General features: G+C 42.8%; 1 protein-coding gene across 4 annotated transcripts; it reads right to left on the reverse strand.

The window, feature by feature from the left end:
- Positions 1 to 1,150: 1,150 nt before the first annotated feature.
- Positions 1,151 to 17,893, reverse strand: TMEM50B (transmembrane protein 50B). Of its 4 annotated transcripts, XR_005826542.1 has the most exons (8): positions 15,950 to 16,076; positions 8,343 to 8,518; positions 7,676 to 7,788; positions 6,532 to 6,599; positions 5,385 to 5,477; positions 5,121 to 5,178; positions 2,883 to 2,974; positions 1,151 to 2,722 (listed from the first exon to the last, which is right to left on the reverse strand). XR_005826542.1 is itself a non-coding variant. In XM_040584955.1 (7 exons), the coding sequence occupies exons 2-7, from the start codon at positions 8,439 to 8,441 to the stop codon at positions 2,677 to 2,679; spliced, it is 477 nt and encodes a 158-aa protein (XP_040440889.1). In that variant the 5' UTR covers positions 8,442 to 8,518; positions 17,800 to 17,893; the 3' UTR covers positions 1,151 to 2,676. The 4 variants fall into 4 exon arrangements, 3 of the variants coding, with proteins under 3 accessions (XP_040440889.1, XP_040440887.1, XP_040440888.1); XM_040584955.1 differs by lacking the exons at positions 2,883 to 2,974; positions 15,950 to 16,076 and adding an exon at positions 17,800 to 17,893; XM_040584953.1 differs by lacking the exon at positions 2,883 to 2,974.
- Between the last annotated feature and the right edge of the window lie 2,238 nt (positions 17,894 to 20,131).

Below are 20,131 nucleotides of genomic sequence, written 5' to 3' on the forward strand. Positions count from 1 at the left end.
TAGTCACTTGTGATCAGGCAACACACTAACAAATGTAGTTATCTGAAGACTTAGTGATACTTGAAGTCTGGCAAGAATTTTAAAGTTGGCCACAAGCTGCATAATACCTACTTTTAAGTTCATCCGTGTTCTTTTTTATATACGGTGCTATAAACAAACGAAGAATGACAGGCTTACAAAAGGAACAACCTAGCTGCATAACAGAGGGTGTAAAAGAGAAGACAGTTGAGACTCCTCCTGTGAGTATTTAGCAATACAACTTCCTGAATAAGCCTTACACAAGACTTCTGTTAGAGATAGTTGTTAACTAAATATTTTTTACACAAATAGGCCAAAGTTAAAAACCTTTTGTTGAAGATAATTCAAGGGTTATTTTCACAACTGCCAGTTGTAGCAGGCCAAGGCATTACCTAAAATGAGCCATCCTTATCCACTCTGGCCTGTGCTGGAACTACCCGTGGTGTAGAAGCAGACCTTAGGCTATTGTGAATGGAGCCTGCCTGGTTCTTGCACTATGCCCATTTTCAGCCTCAGCTAGCAGAAAAGACACACAGAATCATAGAACGGTTGGGGTTGGACGGGACCTCTGGAGATCTAGTCCACCTAGCTGGTACACCTAGAGGCAGCTGCACAGGATCACATCCTGGTGGGCTTTGAGTATCTCCAGAAGCAATACTTGCATATATACATGTTCAAAGCTGTTTCTTTTCTCCCCTTGGCAGCTTTAGAGAGAGCACAACCATTCCGGTTCTCTAAAACCAGAAGGGATGGCTAAAAAATACTTGGAAGAAAGCAAACTTCTGGTAGAAAATACAGGTAACCTCAGAAAGAAGCTCTTGCCCTGCTCTTAAGAAAACTCTTTTCTTAACCGGGAACTTGAGTTAAAGCACGCTGTTAAGAGTCAAACCCTCAGCTTATGCTGTTCAAGTGTCAGGTACAAGATACTGTAAATGGTATGAGTTACAGGCCACACTTGTTTCTCACTTAGTAAAAAAGCCAACAAATGTTCCCAATCTCCTAAGCAAGAAATCAACCAGTCTGAAAACAAAAACCTTGCTTTTACTTAATAGCTGGTGTAAGGCTTGCTGAAAGTCAGTACTACCGGCCTGGTACAGAGAGTACTGCTGTACAATTACCTTGTGAAATTCACTATTTTGAGAACATAAAAGTTTATTGCAGTTTTCTGAAATTACAGCCAAGACAACTTATGTACAAAGCTATGATCAACACCAGTGAATATATTGTAACTCACTGCAGGATGGCAAAATCAGGATAAAGTTAGTCTAGCCAGTAGCACAATTTCAGCTGCAGTATTTGCTTCATATTCTGTCCACTGGAGAGATTCCCACAAGGGAGCAATTAGATGACTAACAGTATATGGTAATCATGCACAGAAGTTACATTCTGCAGTTTAATACTATTTGGTCAGCAATCTTGATACATGGAAAGTTATAAAAGCTTTTAAACACAAAGATTCAAATGCTTTAAAAACCACATAGAACTCCTAAATCAACAGCAAGATGAATATACAAGATCAGTCCAAAGCTATAAAACATCGCTATTCTTCCTTTCTGTATACTCCAGCTAGAAGAAACTGGATTTTAATAACGGAAGCATTCCCATAAAGTGCCCATGAAATTTAGGAGATAAATACATTTTTAACTGGGGCAAATGGCAGTCCTAAAACTGGCAATTATTTCAAGGTAAGTTTGTGAGCAATAAATACATCTACTATATCCCCACTTGAAATGCTCGCCTTTTAAATAGAAAAGATAATAGGTAGCAGGATAACTGTTCATTTGTCCGCAAAAAGCTTCCCCTGAAGAAAATTATGCTAGCATAATTTTAAAGATAGTAGTCTGACTCATTTATTCTTTACATTCCTTAAGTATGACTGGCATCAGTTTGTTGGGTTTTTTAGTCTAGTATCAGTAAATACATTAAATACTAATTGGTATCTATTACGCTCAACAGCATGAAATTAATTCTAAGAACTGTGGTGCTGCCAAATGTAATTTGTGCTAGCAATGAGAAGTCAAGAACGGTTTGATTTGCCATGCAGAACCTGCTTAATATAGGGCCTTGTTAAAAATTCATAACCTTTTACAAAAAAATAGCTACTTTGTATTTTTCTGAACAGTTATACAAAATTCTTAAAAGCAGCTCTTACCTCAGCACACAACAGAATCTGCCCTCGTTAAATACAGGTTTAGCTGCGTCACTTCCACGCGCTGACTACTGCTTCAGGTTCCACAGGCAGCCCTTGCTGCCAGCCCTTGCAAAACTGGCTCTAGCTCACCTAAGCATAAAATTAATAACCCCTTTTACAGGGCACGGGCTTTATCCTGCTTGTTCACTAACAGTTCCACTGAAGTCTCTGACACATGGGAAGGTTTGGAAGATCAGGTCCTGGGAGCTGACGGAAACCCACATGTTAGAAGAAATATACCTGAAGATTTCAGAAAGAAAGCCCGACATTCCCTTTTTAAGATATATACAGTTGTATGTACATATTCACAAATCCATCCTGTGAAAAGAGGGAGCTTATTACAGAACCTGTAATTTGTCTCAGTTCATACAGTTTAGAAAGCAAAACAAGAACAAATAAATGTAAATATTTCTACATACATAGTACGACATAGCAACTATGGAATAGACAACACTATACGTGATCTCTCATCCCCATAACTCTTCTGTTCTTCCAAACTTGTAGATCAGAGTACTAAAGAGGAAAAAAAAAATTTAACAAATCAGACCATACATAAGATGGAAAAGGTAATTTTAATAGTATCCTTATAATCATCTACTACGTACACTGCAAATCAACAGCACTCCAGTAACCTTAACTTTTATACAAGTCATTATCTGGGGTTTGTACTTACATTTCATTTACGATGCAGTGCTAAACCTACGAGATCCAGCTGAAGCAACTGCTCAAAAAGCAACCATTCTCACAGTAAAAGCATCTGCCCTTCTGAAGGAAAAAATTCCAGTATATAAGAGATTCTAGGACCAATACACAGTTACAGAGCAGCAAGCCTCATCCAGCATCTGACAATCAGCTGAACATAACTCATCATGCTAGGATGGAATCTAAGCACTTACATTTTTATGAGCAAATCAAAAAGAATATTGATCCTGTGGTGGATAAGTGAGATCCAGATTGCAATTTGATTTCCCAAACTCCTTTTATAAAGTTGGATGCAATTATATATTGTCACAAATTAAAAAAATGTTATGGGAACAAAACCAAGCATAATTTCCTTATTGCTCCCCCTATTTTTTTTTTTCTTACAGCCAACAAACAGGCAGTAAAGAAGGGCACAGTCATACTAAATCTTAACAGAATGAAAAGGGAGGGAAATGAGAAACACTGACACTGAGAACAATAACAAGCAATGATAAGTAAAACAAGCTAGACACCTGAGCGATTAACTAGAGAAAAGAACTACTAATACAGCATGTTAAACCAAGTTAAAAAAACTGGTGGAGTAACAACCAGGGCTGAAGCACAAGTCCTGAAGGGGACACATGGTTCAGGGAATACAGACATTAGGGAACAACACCGATGGAAGAGAACCAGATTCAATCAAAACAAAAGTTTTGGATAAGGACATTGCGAAGGGCATTGCTGATTGACCCGGGTTTGGTCTAAGGAAAGGAGTCTGTGGCAATAGATGGCCTTAGCAAACGTTACTGCCTAAAGTGCAAAGCGAGAAAAAAAAAAAAAAAAAAAAGAGGCATTTTTTTGTTTGTTTTAATAAAAAGGTTGTCCTTTCATAGTGCATACCTAGAAAACAAGTTTTAGACAAAAAGAAAAATAAACCTAAAATAAATCTACATATGCAGTAAAATAGAAAACAAGGAAAGACACTTTCAGAAACAGAAAGCAGCTTCGTAAGTTCAACTACTGAAATAAGACTAAAGATTTCAGGCATGGTGAAACTATTCTCAAAAGTCAGCCTTCCTCAGTATCCCATTTCAATCGGGTACAAAAGAGCAGAAGAGATTTAGGAACTGCTATTTTCTGCAAGAACATAACTCCAAACAGGGAAGCACAGTGGAGCCAGTCAATCTAGGTCACTAGCAGAGAATTTGATATGGTCCTAGAAGGAAAATTGCTAGCTCAGTAATTTAAGTGGGGAAGAACTTGCAAAAGAGGAGGTTATGTGAACTTTTTCAGTGACTGATCTGGGAACTTACACTATTTGATGCTTTCATTGTCTTTTATTAATTAAATTTATGGATTGCAGAATGCATTATACATATAAAAAGAGTCATTACAGAACAGATATGTTCAAAGTGTCATACGATATACTTAATGAAATTAAGCTACATAAAAGAAATTGATTTAAGTGTAATATTACAAAATGTACCACATCATGCTCTTAGAAAAAATAAATTATCCCTCTTAATAACTGAGAGCTCATCCAGTAGAAACAAATCTAGGTGTATCAATTATCAGATAACTGAGCCATTGGTATGAAACAGTCAGGAAAAGGGCAATAGGATCTCCTGCCTAGTGCTGTTAGGACATATGCCAAAGTATTTGTAATACAGGGATGAAAGCATTATTGCCATCATCCAAAGACATTGCCAGTATCTCACCCAGAACACTGTCTATATTCTTGGTCATCCACACTCTAGAGCTGTAAATTCAGTGAGATCAGAAAGAGCACAAGGGGGACTGAAGAGCCTTTCCTGGGCTGAGAAGGGGCAAATAAAACATTGTTTCTAAGCACTGGAGCAAAGGGAGTAGTAAAAAGTAGCAGAGTGGGGAATAAAAAAAAAAAAAAAAAAGAAAAGCGTTTTTAAGAAACAGTTTCATCAGTCAAGGCATTGAATATCACCTCAGTTCTCTGGACAATGTCAGTTTACTCAGCGACCTAAGGGGTCCCTTTGACTTACATGCCACCATCCTCAAATAAAGGCCAGGGTGGGTAATAAAGTGAAATACGAAGGGTCCTGCACTGACAGCAGCAAACTCCATGCTGTGGAAGGTCCAAGCCTGGAGTCAGCCTCCAGCTTTCAGAACTTCTTTTCCAGGAGTATCAATGTGCATGGAAGCAGGTAGGTCATATACCCCCTTGGAAGGAGGGAAATTTGCTGAGACAACTTACCTGAAAAATATCAATGCATTTTGGAAAAACACTGCTAATCCAGGGTAAACATTAGTGTCTGCAAAGTAAGTAACAAAGGAAATATTAAGTTCTTTTGTATTGGAAGGTGTATTTAAAACACTATTCATACTATCATTCTCTGTCTACAAAACTAGATGGTACAGCTCTGCCAAGAACAGACCGCACATTTCCGTTCTACTGGGGTTTCTGCCTTTTGGCTGACAGCAAAAGCACTTTTCTATATGTGAAAATAAATGAACTTACTCTGTGTAACGTACGCTCCAAAAAGAATCCACATTGAAGCAATAAGTGAACCGAACATCAACATAAAGCCAATGAAGAGCCAGATACGAGCACCTGCAGGAAATATTAAAACCTCTGAGAGCCATGTAGACTGTTATCCATGGGGACAGATGATCCAAGCTATGACTCTATTATGATACAATATGTTATCTTGCTGAAGGCACAAAGGGAAAGGGTTAAACCCTTGTATCATGGACAAGATAAACCAAATTTGCCTTCTCTAGTAAAGCACATAGTAGCTTGGATTCCCCTTATTTTAGAGAACAGATACAACTACCATAAATTTACCCTTATCTGTAGGGAATGCTTATAGTATTATTTAACACAACTTGGAGTGACTAATGATGAGGTACTTTGCCAAAACTATAGTGTTTCTGAGCTAAAGATGGCATTTCAATAGGTTACATAAAGCAAATACTTCCTGTGTTTACTTCAGAAAGATATATTCAGACGGGCAACATCTACCATAGCTACTAGATATTGTCTGCTGAAAAAGGAAGATGACACTCAAAAATAATCAACCTGCTCACTCATGGGAAAGGAATAATACTTCTATGCAAAGATTCTCTCGAGCTGACTTGTGAATGACACACAGAAAAGCCTCATACGCTAGTTCAAAACTCAGTAAATCCTACCAGATTTCCAGCATTCTACAAATCACACGAACACAGATGCTGGCATCTGCATGAGAAACAGTAAAGGAATTATGAATGAAAGCAGAGAGAGGACAGCAGGTCCACAGACACCAAACAGTAGGTGACATACAATGGAAACTGAATGCTTGTGATACCTTCTAAAAGAAGACATTCTGAAGGAATGTCTGCTCCATAGCCTACCACAAGGCAGAAATAAATTTCTGCCAACAGCTATGGGGGATTCGCAGAAGAAAGCTTAGGTATTCAAGATATACAGATGTCGAGTTTTTCTAAGTTCATCTTTTAGACAATACTTATCTCCAAGTGTTAATTTTGTAAAGAAATTACCTTCACAGAAGTTCTCTCCTACTCCTTAACTTACGATTATGATTTGTTTAACTACCACTTGGAAAAAACCACCCAGCACCAAAATAATCATTCATTCAACTCAGCCTGATTTTTAGTTAGTTTACCTGTTCTTCCTAAACATCCGTCACTGTAGCTGTCTCCTCTCACCTGTGCATTTGATACAGCATTTATCCTAGGAACAAAAAAACGTGTATACACTTCAGATTATTAGAAAATAAATTTGAAGTTATAAGTAAACAGCTAGCTTTTTTTAAGATGCAACAAATTCTGGGAAAATTATTTGGCATTCTGTCTAGTAACATGTTATTACATGTCCCTTAATGGAAGGATTTCAACTGGATTTCAAGCAAATCCCATATTTGTTCGTAAGTTTTACTTCAATTTTTACATTAACAGACCTGTAAAACAAAAGAATTGCCCTTTGTAGTGACTGAAATATTCCTGGTCACTTTCTGGCTGTTTAAGTTTTTAAACTATCTAAAGCCACTTCACAGGAATAATAATAGCCATTAACACTGTGCTCTCATGATTATGATACAAGTTGCTTTCCTTCACAATGAACACCCTAAGTATTCAAGTGAGGGCCAATGTATTTTCTTAAAAAGAGTTACACTGCTGAGGAAATAAAATCAGAAACTTTCAGACACCAAGTGTCAAGAAGGTTTTATGTATTTAAATGCATCCTTTTTTCTCACCAATGCTGTACAATTCAATAAAAAATATTACTTCTTCAAGCCTGCCATATTTACATCTTTGTAACAATAGCTAGAATACTACCACCTCTCTTATTTGAAGAGGTCTTGGGCCAGAGACAGCTGTAAAAATTATTTTAAAAGCAGGGAAAATGTTTTATATTGAGGTAAGTAACTGGGCAACATTACATTAATTTTCATCTAGGAATCTAACTACTTATTATAGAAAGCCACTTGCACAAAAGAGGGTCTGCTTTATGTTCAGCCGAAGTACATAGGAAAAGCAATTTACCCTAAACAGATTGGGGGGGGGGGGGGGGGGGGGGCGGGGAGCAGAACAATGAATCAATGAATGAACAGACCACAATCAGAAACAAAGGTCACAGGTAAAAGGTAAAAAGGGCTTTCATTGCCATGCAAAAAAGTACAAGAAGATTATTTATAAGTAATTTATAACAAAGTTATTCAAAGTTTTATCATATATCATATTGTCTAGTAAAAACTGTGTTTAACAGCTCATGTTTGTTTTATAAGAACTCCCTTTGTATACACTTACATGAAAAAAGCTAGTGTTGAAAACACCCCACAGGTATGGAACGCATGGTTCATTTGTTCTGGCTTAGGGTAAACTACTGCAGCATCTATCATTATCCACCAACCTGTGAAAAACTAGAAATTAAATAGACCATTATTATGAGGCTGGAAGGGTACAGAGACAAAAAGTGGCAAATGTTCATGCAAACCATTTGTTTAATTGTCTTTTAACAATTACAAACTATTCTAGAAAGTCATTAGCTTCAAGTCAGACTCTAAATCTGTTTGATATGCAAGCTCTGCATAAACCTTAACAACGTTTTCAGAGGAGCACTTGAAAATCAGTCACATTTTCTATTCAAATTAAGTATCAATGTATGGTTAAATTCTCTGTACAGCTTTAAGAACAAGAATGCAGGGTCTAAACACATGAGATTCATCCACTAGGAAAATCAATCTTTTATAAAGAAGAGATAGCAGAAATGGTGTGTTTTCTCTGATAATGACGTAAAGTTATGTGACTCTTAAAAGAGCTGTCTAATAATTACACTTTACAAAATTTTTTAAAGAAATATACTGGATTGAACTGCAGTTAGGAGTGAAACTTCACAAAATCTGAAACAAAAATGTAACTGTGGTACTTCCAAATTTTTCAACACAGTTATGATTTACCTTGTCTTAAAACTTACCAATACACCTGCAACGATTGAAGCGATGGCATTTCTTCTTTCACTCCAGTCAATACACTCACATTCTGGCCACCTGAAGTTGTCTAGGAATCCTGCCATTTCCTCAGAGATTAGACTGCTCTTCTGGTTTTGTACTTACACATTAATTTTCCCATTAACAACTGTGCCCTAAATACCTGAAACACAGCCAAAGTTGCATTTAATACACAGTAGCAAAATCTTGAGATGCTTGACAACTCTCATGAGGAATTTTTACCATGTGGGCTTGTGGGTTTTTTTTTACAGAATAAAGTATTCCATTTACTCTATGGATTCTATATTGAGCTATATTTTAAAAAACAACCAACCTTGCAAACAGAATTACAAAATAAAATCATCACACAAGTCAAAAACTTATGTATTACATATAAATCATCATATCTGAAACAAAAGAAATTAAATAGAATATATTGTTTGTTCAACTGTATGAAACACAAAAATAAAAGCAAGCAAAAACCAGGAGCAAAATAAGTTTCATCTTCAAACCGTAATGCTCTCTCTGGCATTAGCAGTTAGAAAAAGTAAGATACATACAACGGGGCTTCATATACAGACCAGAACTTGGGTCTTTCAGTCAGGCCATGGAATCTTGCATAAGATACCTGTATTTCCAGTCTCCAAATAAGATCGATAAAATAGTGCCTTTCTAACACAGGGGAAAAGGGATCAGCTCAGTGAATCAACTAATGACAAGGGTAAAGAATGTCCTGCTTCACAAAGAGAGGATCACACAGAACTTTAAATACATGAAGAGGAACGCAAGGTTAATTAGTATTACAAAGTGACTACTGAAACAACACAGTTCTCCATCAGTTTGGTGAGCGAGTAGCTACAAAGGGTTCTGCACTACACTACATCTACTCTCACACTGTAAGAGGATTAGCATATATAGTTTGAGCGTCAGAAGTTAGAACGTTTACTCGTCTTCTGTTCAGCAGTGACTCACAGCCATTCTTAATGCTGTTCTGTCCTGTTTCAGTATTGTCAGCTTCCGTATTTTCCCAACCTGCCATAAATAATTTCCAGATATTTGCTAAAGGCTAACAACAGCCAAATGTCCTTTACAATTGTATTACAGAACAGGATGATACAGAACATTTTCTGGTTAATAACAGTAATTAGCTAAGTAAATACGCTAAGAAGTTAAATGATAATAAATAAATAATAAATAGAGTTTGCCTACACTACAAACACAGGCCATCTCCTATGAATAAGATAAGAAAGTTTGCCCTCCTGAATCTAGTTCCAGAAATCCATCCCTATTTATGATACCTTAAAGCATTAAAATCAATGCCTCAATTCCAAAAGTATTTTACTTTTTTATAGTATCTGGGCTCAACCATATAGTTATTTTCCTAGATTATACTTCTACCCAGCAATTTCTAGATCCCTATTTTTTCTGCAACCTTCGCACAAAATTGCTGTGCAGAGCTGTCTCAGCTTTACAACTGCTCCAACAGCCCTTCCTTCTTTTCCACTTTTAAAATGGTTCCATCTGTACTTTATCTGTTCCTCTTCAAACCATGAATGTGTCTCTTCCTCATCCTGCAGCAATGCCCCCCTTCCCGTCCCAGCCCCTCGCCCACCCGCACTGGAACACAGCTCGTGGTTCCCACTGCTGCAGCTACTACAGGCTAGAGGGTTCTCACCCTGTGGGGTGGCTGGCCGCAGGTAGGAGTAAGCTAACACACTGCACTACTCCTCCCCACTGAACACGATGGTGGTTACGTCAAATCTACAAAAGTTATGACTTCGCCTGCAAATACAGTTTCAGTCATTTTTTGAATGACTGAAGGCATATTTCTTCATAGCTATATTTTCCTTCAGATCTTTTTCCCCATAATGGACCATCTAAATAATATTAACATCTCTAAATAAAATCACCTCCTTCAAGCGTAACTTAAAGTACGACTGCAATTCAGAGAGGAGGTCAAGCAAAGCCACAGGAAAAAAGTTATTTCAAATATGGCAACAACAACAATAGAAATTATTTTTCACCCTCTACTTGGATGCCATCCAGAGGTGCCTCAACAGGCTGGAGAAATGCGCCCACAGGAACCTCATGAAGTTCAGCAAGGGGAAGTGCCAGCTCTTGCACCCAGAAACAACCCCACCCACCAGTATGTGCTGGGGCCACCCAGCTGGAAAGCAGCTTGGCAGAAAAAGACCTGGGGGTCCCAGTGGGCACCAAGTTGAGCATGAGCCAGCAATGTGCCCTCGTAGCAAAGAGGGTGAATGGTAGCCTGGGCTGCATCAGGAGTGTTGCCAGCAGGTTGAAGGTGGCGATTCTTCCCCTTTACTCAGTGCTCCTGTGGCCAGGCCTGCAGTAGTGTGTCCAGTTCTGGGCTCCCCAGTAAAGAGAGGCATGGACACACTGCAGAGAGCCCAGCGAAGGGCCACAAAGATGGTGGACTGTAGCATCCATCCTGTGAGGAAGGACCGCGAGAGCTGGGGCTGTTTAGCCTGGAGAAGAGAAGGCTCAGGGCGATCTTATCAATGGATATAAACACCTGGAGGGAGGGTGCAAAGAAGACACAGCCAGACTCTTATCAGTGGTGCCCAGTCGGACCTGAGGCAATGGGCCCAAAGCGAAACACAGGAGGCTGGTTCCCTCTGAACATCAGGAAACACTTTTCTACAGCGGGGCTGCCCAGGGGGGCTGTGAAGCCTCCATCCCTGGAGATACTCAAAAGCCATCTGGACATGGCCCTGCTCAACTGGCTGTGGGTGGCCCTGCCTGAGCAGGGGGGAGTGGACCAGGTGCCCTCCAAAGGTGCCTTCCAACCTCAACCAGTCTGTGAAAATTAAGAAATAGCCTGTTAAATCCTTGGATGACAATGAAAGAAATCTTCTTACTTCTACAAAATTGCTCTAGTTCAAAAGGCTGAAACAAAATGAAAAAAATCATTCCCTTCTATGGCTTAAAGGGTATATATAGTTTGTTTTGTCAGCTAGTATAATTAAACCCACTTCAAATACAATGCTGAGTAGCGTTTATTCCAGCAAAACTCTTTCAACTTCACAAAGTCAGTAATGATAAACATTATGGATGCCATACACTGCACAAAACCCTGTCTTAATAATTAATTGTTTTTTAAACATTAGGTGACAAACCAGAGGCATTTCACTTACAACAGAAACTTGAGACAAAACCTCTCCCAATACTTTACTGGATATCAAATGGAGTTTTCACAGCTGCATTAGTGACAAATGAGTGAAGCTAGGGAGACCGGAAGGCTGATTTTTACTTTTTTTTTTTAATACCTTCTAAGATACAGAGCAGCCTTCTGCCAAAGCATATTATTTTACCAGAAATTGTATTTTTGGTGCTTAATACAGGCTCACAAACCTGCACTTTGTTTTAACCTTATCTTTGCATTCAGAAGAGAAGCACCCATAATGAATATGTGAATAGGTGGCAGTCTTTCTACAGCAAGAACCAGTGACTGACAACACAATTCTCCTGTTTCACTGGAATAAGTGACAAACATGAAGAAACAAGTTGCAGAGAATTTGCAGCAGAACACAGACAAGAAGGCTAGAATTATTTCTACATGTGCCTAATGGCAGAAACTAGCTTCGATTTCACAAAGAAAGCTTGGTGATAGTGTTCTTGCATGTCAGCTCTATCAGCAGTAAAAGGAAACGGAGGTGCTGATGTGGCTGCCCTTTTCTAAGACAATCTAAACATTAATCAATGCCATTCAGAATTCTGGAAAGGAGTCTTTCTTAGAGGTATTTCAAGAGAGCCCCACTTAACACTAGAAATAATTAAAGATATCTCTCACCACTGGCATAGCTCCATGTGTACAGGACACATGACTAAAAAGCAGTGATACACCGTTTCTCCCAGCCTTACTGAACGTGCCTATGTTCTGTGACCAACATGCAGATACTCCTCTTTCTATGAGAGGACAATGCCAACTCTGATCAAACACACACCTGATCGAGGGCTCCCACACGCAGAGGGCACGACAAATAAGGGCCATGCGGTTTCCAAAAAACAAAGGATGGCAAGAAGCAGACTGCACAATGCTGGAACAATTCATCCAGCCTGAAGTTCAACCAACTATTTTCCCGTGCTCTCATTTAAAAAGTAGGCACAGTGCCCATCAGACTTACTGGAAGGATGTACAGAGCCAACCCAAATGCAACAGGTTGGCCATCCTCTCACAAGCTGCTAAATAAACAGTTAGCTACTATACAGTATTGGTATTAATATGCTAGAGGGAAGGGCTGCCATCCAGAGGGACCTCGACAAGCTTGAGGTGTGGGCGCATGCAAACAACATGAAGTTCAACAAAAGTACAAGGTCCTGCACCTGGCTTGGGACAAACCTCAATATCAATACGGACTTTGGGACAAATGGAATGAGAGCAGCCCTGTGGAAAAAAGGATGCAAGCCTGCAATTCACACTTGCAGTCCAGAAAGCCAACTGTGTCCCGGGCTGCATAAAAAGAAGCAAGTCAAGGGAGGTGATTCTCCTGCTCTGCTCTTGCTAGACCCCACCTGAAGTGCTGCATCCAGCTCTGGGGTCCCCAGCACAAGACAGACACGGACCTGTTAGAGTGGGTCCAAAGAAGGGCCACAAAAATGGGGCCTCCCATCTGGGAGGGCTGGAACACCTCGCCTATGAAGACTGGCTGAGAGAGTTGGGGTTGTTCAGCCCGGAGGAGTTCTAGGGAGACCTTTATTGTGGCCTTTCACTATATAAAAGGGGCTGTCCTGGGTTCAGCTGGGATTGTTACGGTTTTTTTACGGCTGATACAATGCTGGGTTTTGGATTTAGCATGAGAATAATGTTGATAACATGCTGATGTTTTAGTTGTTGCTAGGTAATGTTTATATTAAGTCAGGGACTCTTCTAAGACCCTGCCAGAAAGGTGGCTAGAGGGGCACAAGAGGCTGGGAGGGAGCAGAGCCAGGACAGCTGACTCGAACTAGCCAAAGGACTACGCCACACCGCAGAACATCACACTCAGTGTATAAACTGGGGGGAGCTGGCCAGGGCCCGCCGACCGCTGCTGTGGGACTGGCTGGGCATCCGGCAGTGGGTGGTAAGCAACTGTATTGAGCATCACGTGGGTTTTTTCCCTTTTGGATTTTATTTCTCACTCTCTTTCTTTTCATTACAACTGTTATTTTTATATTTTAATTATTAAATTGTTCTTATCTTAACCCACAGGTTTTACCTTTTTCCCAACTCCCCTCCTCATCCTTTGGGGGAGGGGTTGGTACTTAGTTGCAGGCTGGGGTTAAGCCACAACAGGGGCTTACAAGAAAATTCGAGAAACACTTTTTACCAGGGCATGTAGTGCCAGGACAAGAGACAACAGTTTCAAACTGAAATGGGTAGGTTTAGATTGGGTGTGAGGAACACATTTTTTACAAGGGTGGCAAGACACTGGCACAGGTTGCCCAGAGCAGCTGTGGATGCCCCATCCCTGGAGGTGTCCAAGGCCAGGCTGGATGGGGCTTGGAGCAGCCTGGTCTGGTGGCAGGTGTCCCTGCCCACGGCAGGGGGCTTGGACTAGATAATCTCTGAACATCCCTTCCAACCCAAATCATTCTGTGACTCTATGATAACATTCCATATATATGCAGTTCTCAACATGCCTAGCAAAGGAGGAAGAAAATAATAAGCTGTATTTCAACTGTGAAAGACCAGTGACATTGTGAATCTGAGTATCCACCGAGATCACAAGAGCTGGGCTAAAGTTTACCCTCATATGGACACCTACCTAGGTTTTAGCCCAATTGTGTCCTATTAGCCAGAAGATTCTGATGCTTTCAGCTGGACTTTCTCATCTGAGTAAATGTACAACACTCACTCTCTTGGTTTAAACTTTTACATCCACATACTTCACAGCAAGGAAACAGGTAAAACTCCTTACATTAGCTGTCCTTCAACGCCCTTCCTACAATCTATCTCCTCCCCTTTTCCAAGGGCAGACAGGTTCTCCCACTGTTCTCGGGAAACATTTATCACTCATGTCCAATAAACAGAAACACAAGAACGCTTGCAAGAACAAACCGGAGGCTGGAGACAGTTATACATACTGTAAAAATAATACCTGGTAGGCGCTAGCACTCAGGTTAAAACAACTAGGATATTATTCAGGCAGGTGAAATGAAAACCCAAGAATCGGAGATCAAAATTTTCATCAGAAAATCAGTTTCTCCCTCCCCAAATGAACTGATTTCACTTGAACAAAATATTAAGAGCAGTTACAAAAAAATACAAAAAGAATCCGCCAAAAGGAATCTGTCTTAAGCCGTGCTAGGGCCCTAGAATACCATCAGGTTAGCAAAGAATGGAACCTCCTCTTTTCAAAGAAGAAAGTAAAAGATAGACACGAAGAGGAGAAATTTAAAGTCAAGAAGAAAACCCTATTTTCCTCAAACAAGACAACAACTTCCACAAGCAACCGATCAGAATATGCTTGAAGTCACATACTTTCCCCATATGCATATACTATGAAAAGACTGTAAGCAGCTTACCTGAACATTTCTACTAAGCCCACTGGATTTTTTAAAGGGGGATCTTCAGACACTCACTCATTTCAGTAATTACATGCAGTTTCACTTTCAGTTTCCCCCACACCACAGCACTATGATGTATCTATAGTCTAGTTCAAGTATTACAGAAAGACAGAAGAAGGAAAGAAAGGAACTTCTCAAATGGGCTTATACAAAAACAAGGCTGCGTGGCAAAATTACTCAAGAGGTAACCACTTCGCACAGATCAGCCCCAGAGCAGCGTGACTGCTGCCTGCAGCAGGTATTCTGTGAGTGCGACTGAAGTTTGAGGACTTGAGAGAGGAATAAACCGCCTCGGTCCTGCAGTTACCCACAGGCCCGGCGCCCCTAACCGCGCTGCGTGCACCGGTGCCGCTCGCACGGGCTCAGGCCGTGACGGGGCACTATGAGGCAGCACCCCAGAGCCGCGGCCCCGACAGCGACGGCTCTACCGAGGGCAGCATCGCTTGGGAAAAAATAAGTTAATGTTTTTGTTGTTGCTTTTAACTTCCCCCGCGGCCCGCCAGCTCCCCGCGCGGTCCCACCGCTCCCGGGTGCGCGGCCGATGGCAGCGGCCCTGCAGAGGGGAGGGACAGGCCCTGCCGCCCCCCGGAGAGGCCCTGACCGCCCGCGGCGGGGCGGCGCTACGGCTCTACCTCACGGCTCCGGCGGAGGGGCAGGGGGCGGCCGCCCCCGCCCCGAGCCCGCGGCGCGCAGACCCCTTCGCTGCCCGCGACCGGCACGGAGCGCTGCGCAGGGGCGCCGGGCCGGACCGACGGCGCCGCCCCGGGCTGGGGCGCAGGCGGAGGGACGGGCCGCCTCTCCTCGCGGCGGGGCGGGCGGCGGCGGGTCCCGCGCTCCGGGCGAGGCGGCACCGGGACGCGCGAGGGCCGCTGGCCGGGGGAGGCTGGCGGGCGCGCGCCGCCGCAGGCTCGGACAGGGGCGTCCCGCGGGCCCTCCCGCCCGCCGCCGCCCCCGGCTCCGGCGCGCGCAGCCCCCCCGCCCCTCGCCCCCAGCGACGCGGCAGGAACGCGGCGCCCGCACGTACCCCCCGTCCAGGGCGAGAGCCTTCCGCCGGCGGCGCGCGGGCGTGGGAGAGGGGGGCTGAGAGACCCGCGAGCGACGGGGCCGCCCGCCAATCGGCAGCGAGGGCCGCGCGTCACCGGAGGCTGGGTGAGGACGGGGCGCCGCGGTTGGCCGACGCGGCGGGGCACGTCAGAGACCGGAGCGGAGACGGGAGGCGGGGCCGGCGCAAGACCCGCCCCCCGCCCGGGGAGCGCCCCGCCCAGCCCGCGGGTGCGGGTGCCACCCCCCGGAGCGCCGCGGGCCGTCTCACGGTGCGGCACGGCGCGCTAACCTTGCCGCTGCTCATCCGTATGGGAGCGTACGCACTTCGCCGCCGGACGCTGTTCGGCCTTAGCCCGCCGTGATAAACCCAAACAATAACGTTAACGAACCCCGTGTCCCTCCCGCAGCCCCCGGGAGGAAGCGGCTCCATCGCCGCTTTCCGCCTTCCCGAGCCGCCTCCCGCCCGGCGCCGGCAGCAGCGGCCCCGCCGCCGTTCCCCGGAGCCCGCAAGCGAGCAGGACCCGGGGCCGAGCCCGTGGGGAGCCCTGAGCGGCGCTGCTCGCCCCGGATCTCTCCGCACCCGCCGCGGCCGGGGAGAGCCGAGGGGCTATCTACCCGTTTCAGCGCCCGACGGCCGTGAGCTGACGTCTGCCGGCACCGCGGCGCTGAACGTGCCCGAGCCGTGCTAACCCACCCCAGGCTTTAGACTCTGGGTAAATTCCCTTCACGCTTCCCACAGACGGGATCGGTTCTTTTTGCCTGGCTTTCCAGCCCATTGCTTTCCAAAGCATTGGAAAGGCCACAGCAGCACCAGAGGTGCCTTAAGAAAGATCTTGTAAAGCACACACAGTTGCCCATTATAAAAGATTTGATGTCAAGATACCAAGGGAAAACGCTGCAACTGAATTAATTTAAGTATTGAAGTTAGGAAAGTGATTAGTCTTGAAAATTCACGCTGTGGTAAGATAAAAAAGTACAGAATCAATCTGAAAAGTGTGAAGTAGAAATTAAAGAGTACGACAAGGATAAACAAAAGAAAAAAGAGGAAGGCATTTCAAGGATATTGCTCACCAGCAAGGAAGAGCAATATGGGGCACTACGAAGAGGAGCCCGGGGAGCAAGGCCTACTGATGCTACCAAATGGTTTCTTGTGAAAAGGCAGTTAAGCTGTCACCCCATGAAATCCCACTAAAAGGTAAAAGCTGTACTCAAAGCCTCTCCTCCTTTTTGCCTTCAGTTACATGTGCTCACTGTGTTCCACCAGCGCTGGAGCTAAGCCACAGTCTTCCCTCGAAGCAGCTCATCCTTTCTCACTTTATCCAACCCAGAGAAGAGGCTCTCTGCTGCACACAGCATCAATGGGAACAGTTGTTTCTTACTCATGATGCTCAGAACCATACCATGAAGAAAAAACTTTGTAACAAAACTCTTGCCTTGCTGTTCACTGAGAAGGATCACAGCCATTTTTTTTTATTTTTTTTTATTTTTTTTTTTTTTTTTTGTTATTCACACATGCCTACTCTCCAATCTCTATACCTGTTAAAGTATGTGCCACCATCTTCTCACTCTCATCTGGAAGCATTACGTGCAGTTTACTTTCCCCCTAATCTCTTCTCCTTTCCAGGTCCTTCCTATCACCCCTCCCACCCCCAGTGCGTGCACACACACGTTTCTGTTTTCCCAACAGCTGATCTCAGCTGTGGAAAGGTAAACTGTGTGATTGCCACATCCAGGGAAACACAACTGGTAGGGAAATAACTGCAAGGGAGACACCACACATCCCCTTCTCCCTCATGGAGGGAGTTTCTCCCACTAAGAACAAAGATTTACCGCTTGTCTTTGTCTCTTACAGCATGCCCTGCTCTTGCTTCTCGTGACTTTTATTTCTTCTCCTCAGAGCCTTCTCTGAAACTCTAGGTGCATCCTGAGAGGCATTCTTGCTCTGAAACAGAAGGATATTCAGCAGGCCTCAACACTTACAGCATACATCGAAACTCTTGAGTTTATAGGACAGCCTGAGACATCATTTCAGACAGCCTACAGCTATAGGTCTTTTCCTTTAATTGGAAAGCACTAACATGTATAATTGTAGAGCTTGCTAATAGTGCTTGAAAGAGCCATCAGATTGTTGGGCAAGAAACAGATTCCTCACCCTGAGAAAACCTGATACCTCACTTAATATATCCTAATAATGCATATAAATAATATTTTGCCTTTGTATTCAGATGTCATCTAGATAAGCTGTATGGTAATTAGACAAACACATAGGGAGTTCTGGGAATAAGCAACATGTATTTGTATCTGGAATCAGCAGTGATTTTATCCTTTTGAGGTCAGTAATAAGATAACATTTATAAAATTCAAATTAACGGTCTAGTGTCAGACAGAAAAATTACTTCTGAAGGTCATTCTCTCCTGGGTTTTTCCAATTTGTATGCAAGAACTTGGTATTACTTTTCCTAGGACTAATGACTAAATTCTGCTCTTAAGATTTTGTGAGCTCAGTGCAACAAAAAAATAGACCAGCCCTGCAAAAATATACTCCTCCACACACCTGGGGAAAATAAAAATTTAGATAATTTTTTTCATCATCATTGCCGTAAGTGCTGAAGTAGATTTTTGTGCCTGGCAATTTTTCATGACAACAATGTAAGGCTGACTTAAAGTGCTGAGAGTCAGGTCACATCTGCTCTATTTAAAACCAAGTCGTTTTAAAAGGAACATAAAATTCACTCAGTATGTTGACTCATCCATTATGGCAATTTAAATATTTAAACTGCTGATACTTATCTTCATTGTGAGCCAAAGTGGGTGCCATTAAAGCTGGACTTACTGCAATCTGGTTTCTACTTACTTTTGTACAATGAATTCAGTTTGCAATTAGCTCTTTTTAAATCTGTCACTGGATTAGTTTAAACAGCAATTCAGATCCAATTCCTATAGATCATAATGAGAATCAAAATCTGATCTTTTTAAGAGTACTGTGTCAAAACACTTCCATAAAAGTATGCTGAATTTACAGTTTCCGTTAAAAGCAAGAATGCATAGATAAGTTATTGAAATGAACAAACATTCATACACATGCCTGCTAAAATGAGTGAGGAGCTCATGAAGTCAAAGATTTCTGGTATCCCCTGGTCTAACACCACCATCTCAATGAGTCGTATCCGTACCACAAAGGAGAGAAGGAAAGGACAGCAATCTGAACTCTTATCAAGCCCCCAGAAACAGAGGACTGCCGTGTAACCTGATTGCTCTCTCCCAGCATTTAGAATGAGGCTACTGATATTGCAGATCAAGGCCACATGCACATTTTGTTCCCACTTGACCACTGTGTAACACTTCACTCCTAATACGCAAGACAGACATTATTTCTCACCATCTTTGCAAACTTGGGAGAGCCACTGAAGAGTACATTAATTACTGGCTGGCACAACCGATGCACGCTCCTAGTGTACCCCTGCCTCCCAACGGAATCTCAGCGGAAAGGAACGAATAGCCACAATCTAACCCTTTCAGCTAGCGCCAGGGCACAGCACAGCACAAGCTTCCCAGTGGCATGACCTGGGGGCAACAGATCCATCGGCACATAATGCCCTTCTTCTTACTTCTGCCACCTTCATTCTTACAAAAAGGTATGTTAAAGGAAGCCGAGATTAGCCCTATGTCCTAAAACATGAAAAAAATCTTGCCATTATTATTTATTCGCTGTAACATAAAGGTTTGAAAGACCTATAGTGTTTACCAATAAATAAACTATATTCAGTTATATTACTAGATTATATAATACCCTCTGACAAATGATGGTTCAATTAATTCATTCTACCAACAAATATAAATAATGTTCTGCCTGCATGTTAAGGACTCATCTAGATGAGCAAGAGCACAAAGACCAAAAGGAGCACATGCAGCATTATCCACCCAAAAGCGAACACATTAAGCCAGACTGCCAGCACTGGGGCATCTGCCAAAGGATGGTTGTGATCATCATCACCATCATCATCATCTAGCTTTCATTTCTGAAACTCTAAGAATGTAAATTCCCCCTCCGTTGCATACCAGAGCCTGTGGTTAGACTGGCAGGGCACAGCACAACTCTTGCATGGGTGGAGACAGTGACAGGCTGAGTCACAGAGGCATGAGTGAGGAAGGGGCCCACACA

This window comes from Falco naumanni, chromosome 2 (assembly GCF_017639655.2).
Source record: "Falco naumanni isolate bFalNau1 chromosome 2, bFalNau1.pat, whole genome shotgun sequence".
In the NCBI taxonomy this organism is placed as follows: domain Eukaryota; kingdom Metazoa; phylum Chordata; class Aves; order Falconiformes; family Falconidae; genus Falco; species Falco naumanni.

Coding starts and splice junctions, on each gene's coding strand:
- TMEM50B (XM_040584955.1), bottom strand. CDS start 8,441: ATGGCAGGATTCCTAGACAACTTCAGGTGGCCAGAATGTGAGTGTATT. Junction 6,600..7,675: donor TCAACACTAGCTTTTTTCAT/GTAAGTGTATAC, acceptor TTTTGTTCCTAG/GATAAATGCTGTATCAAATG. Junction 5,179..5,384: donor TGGAGCGTACGTTACACAGA/GTAAGTTCATTT, acceptor CTTACTTTGCAG/ACACTAATGTTTACCCTGGA.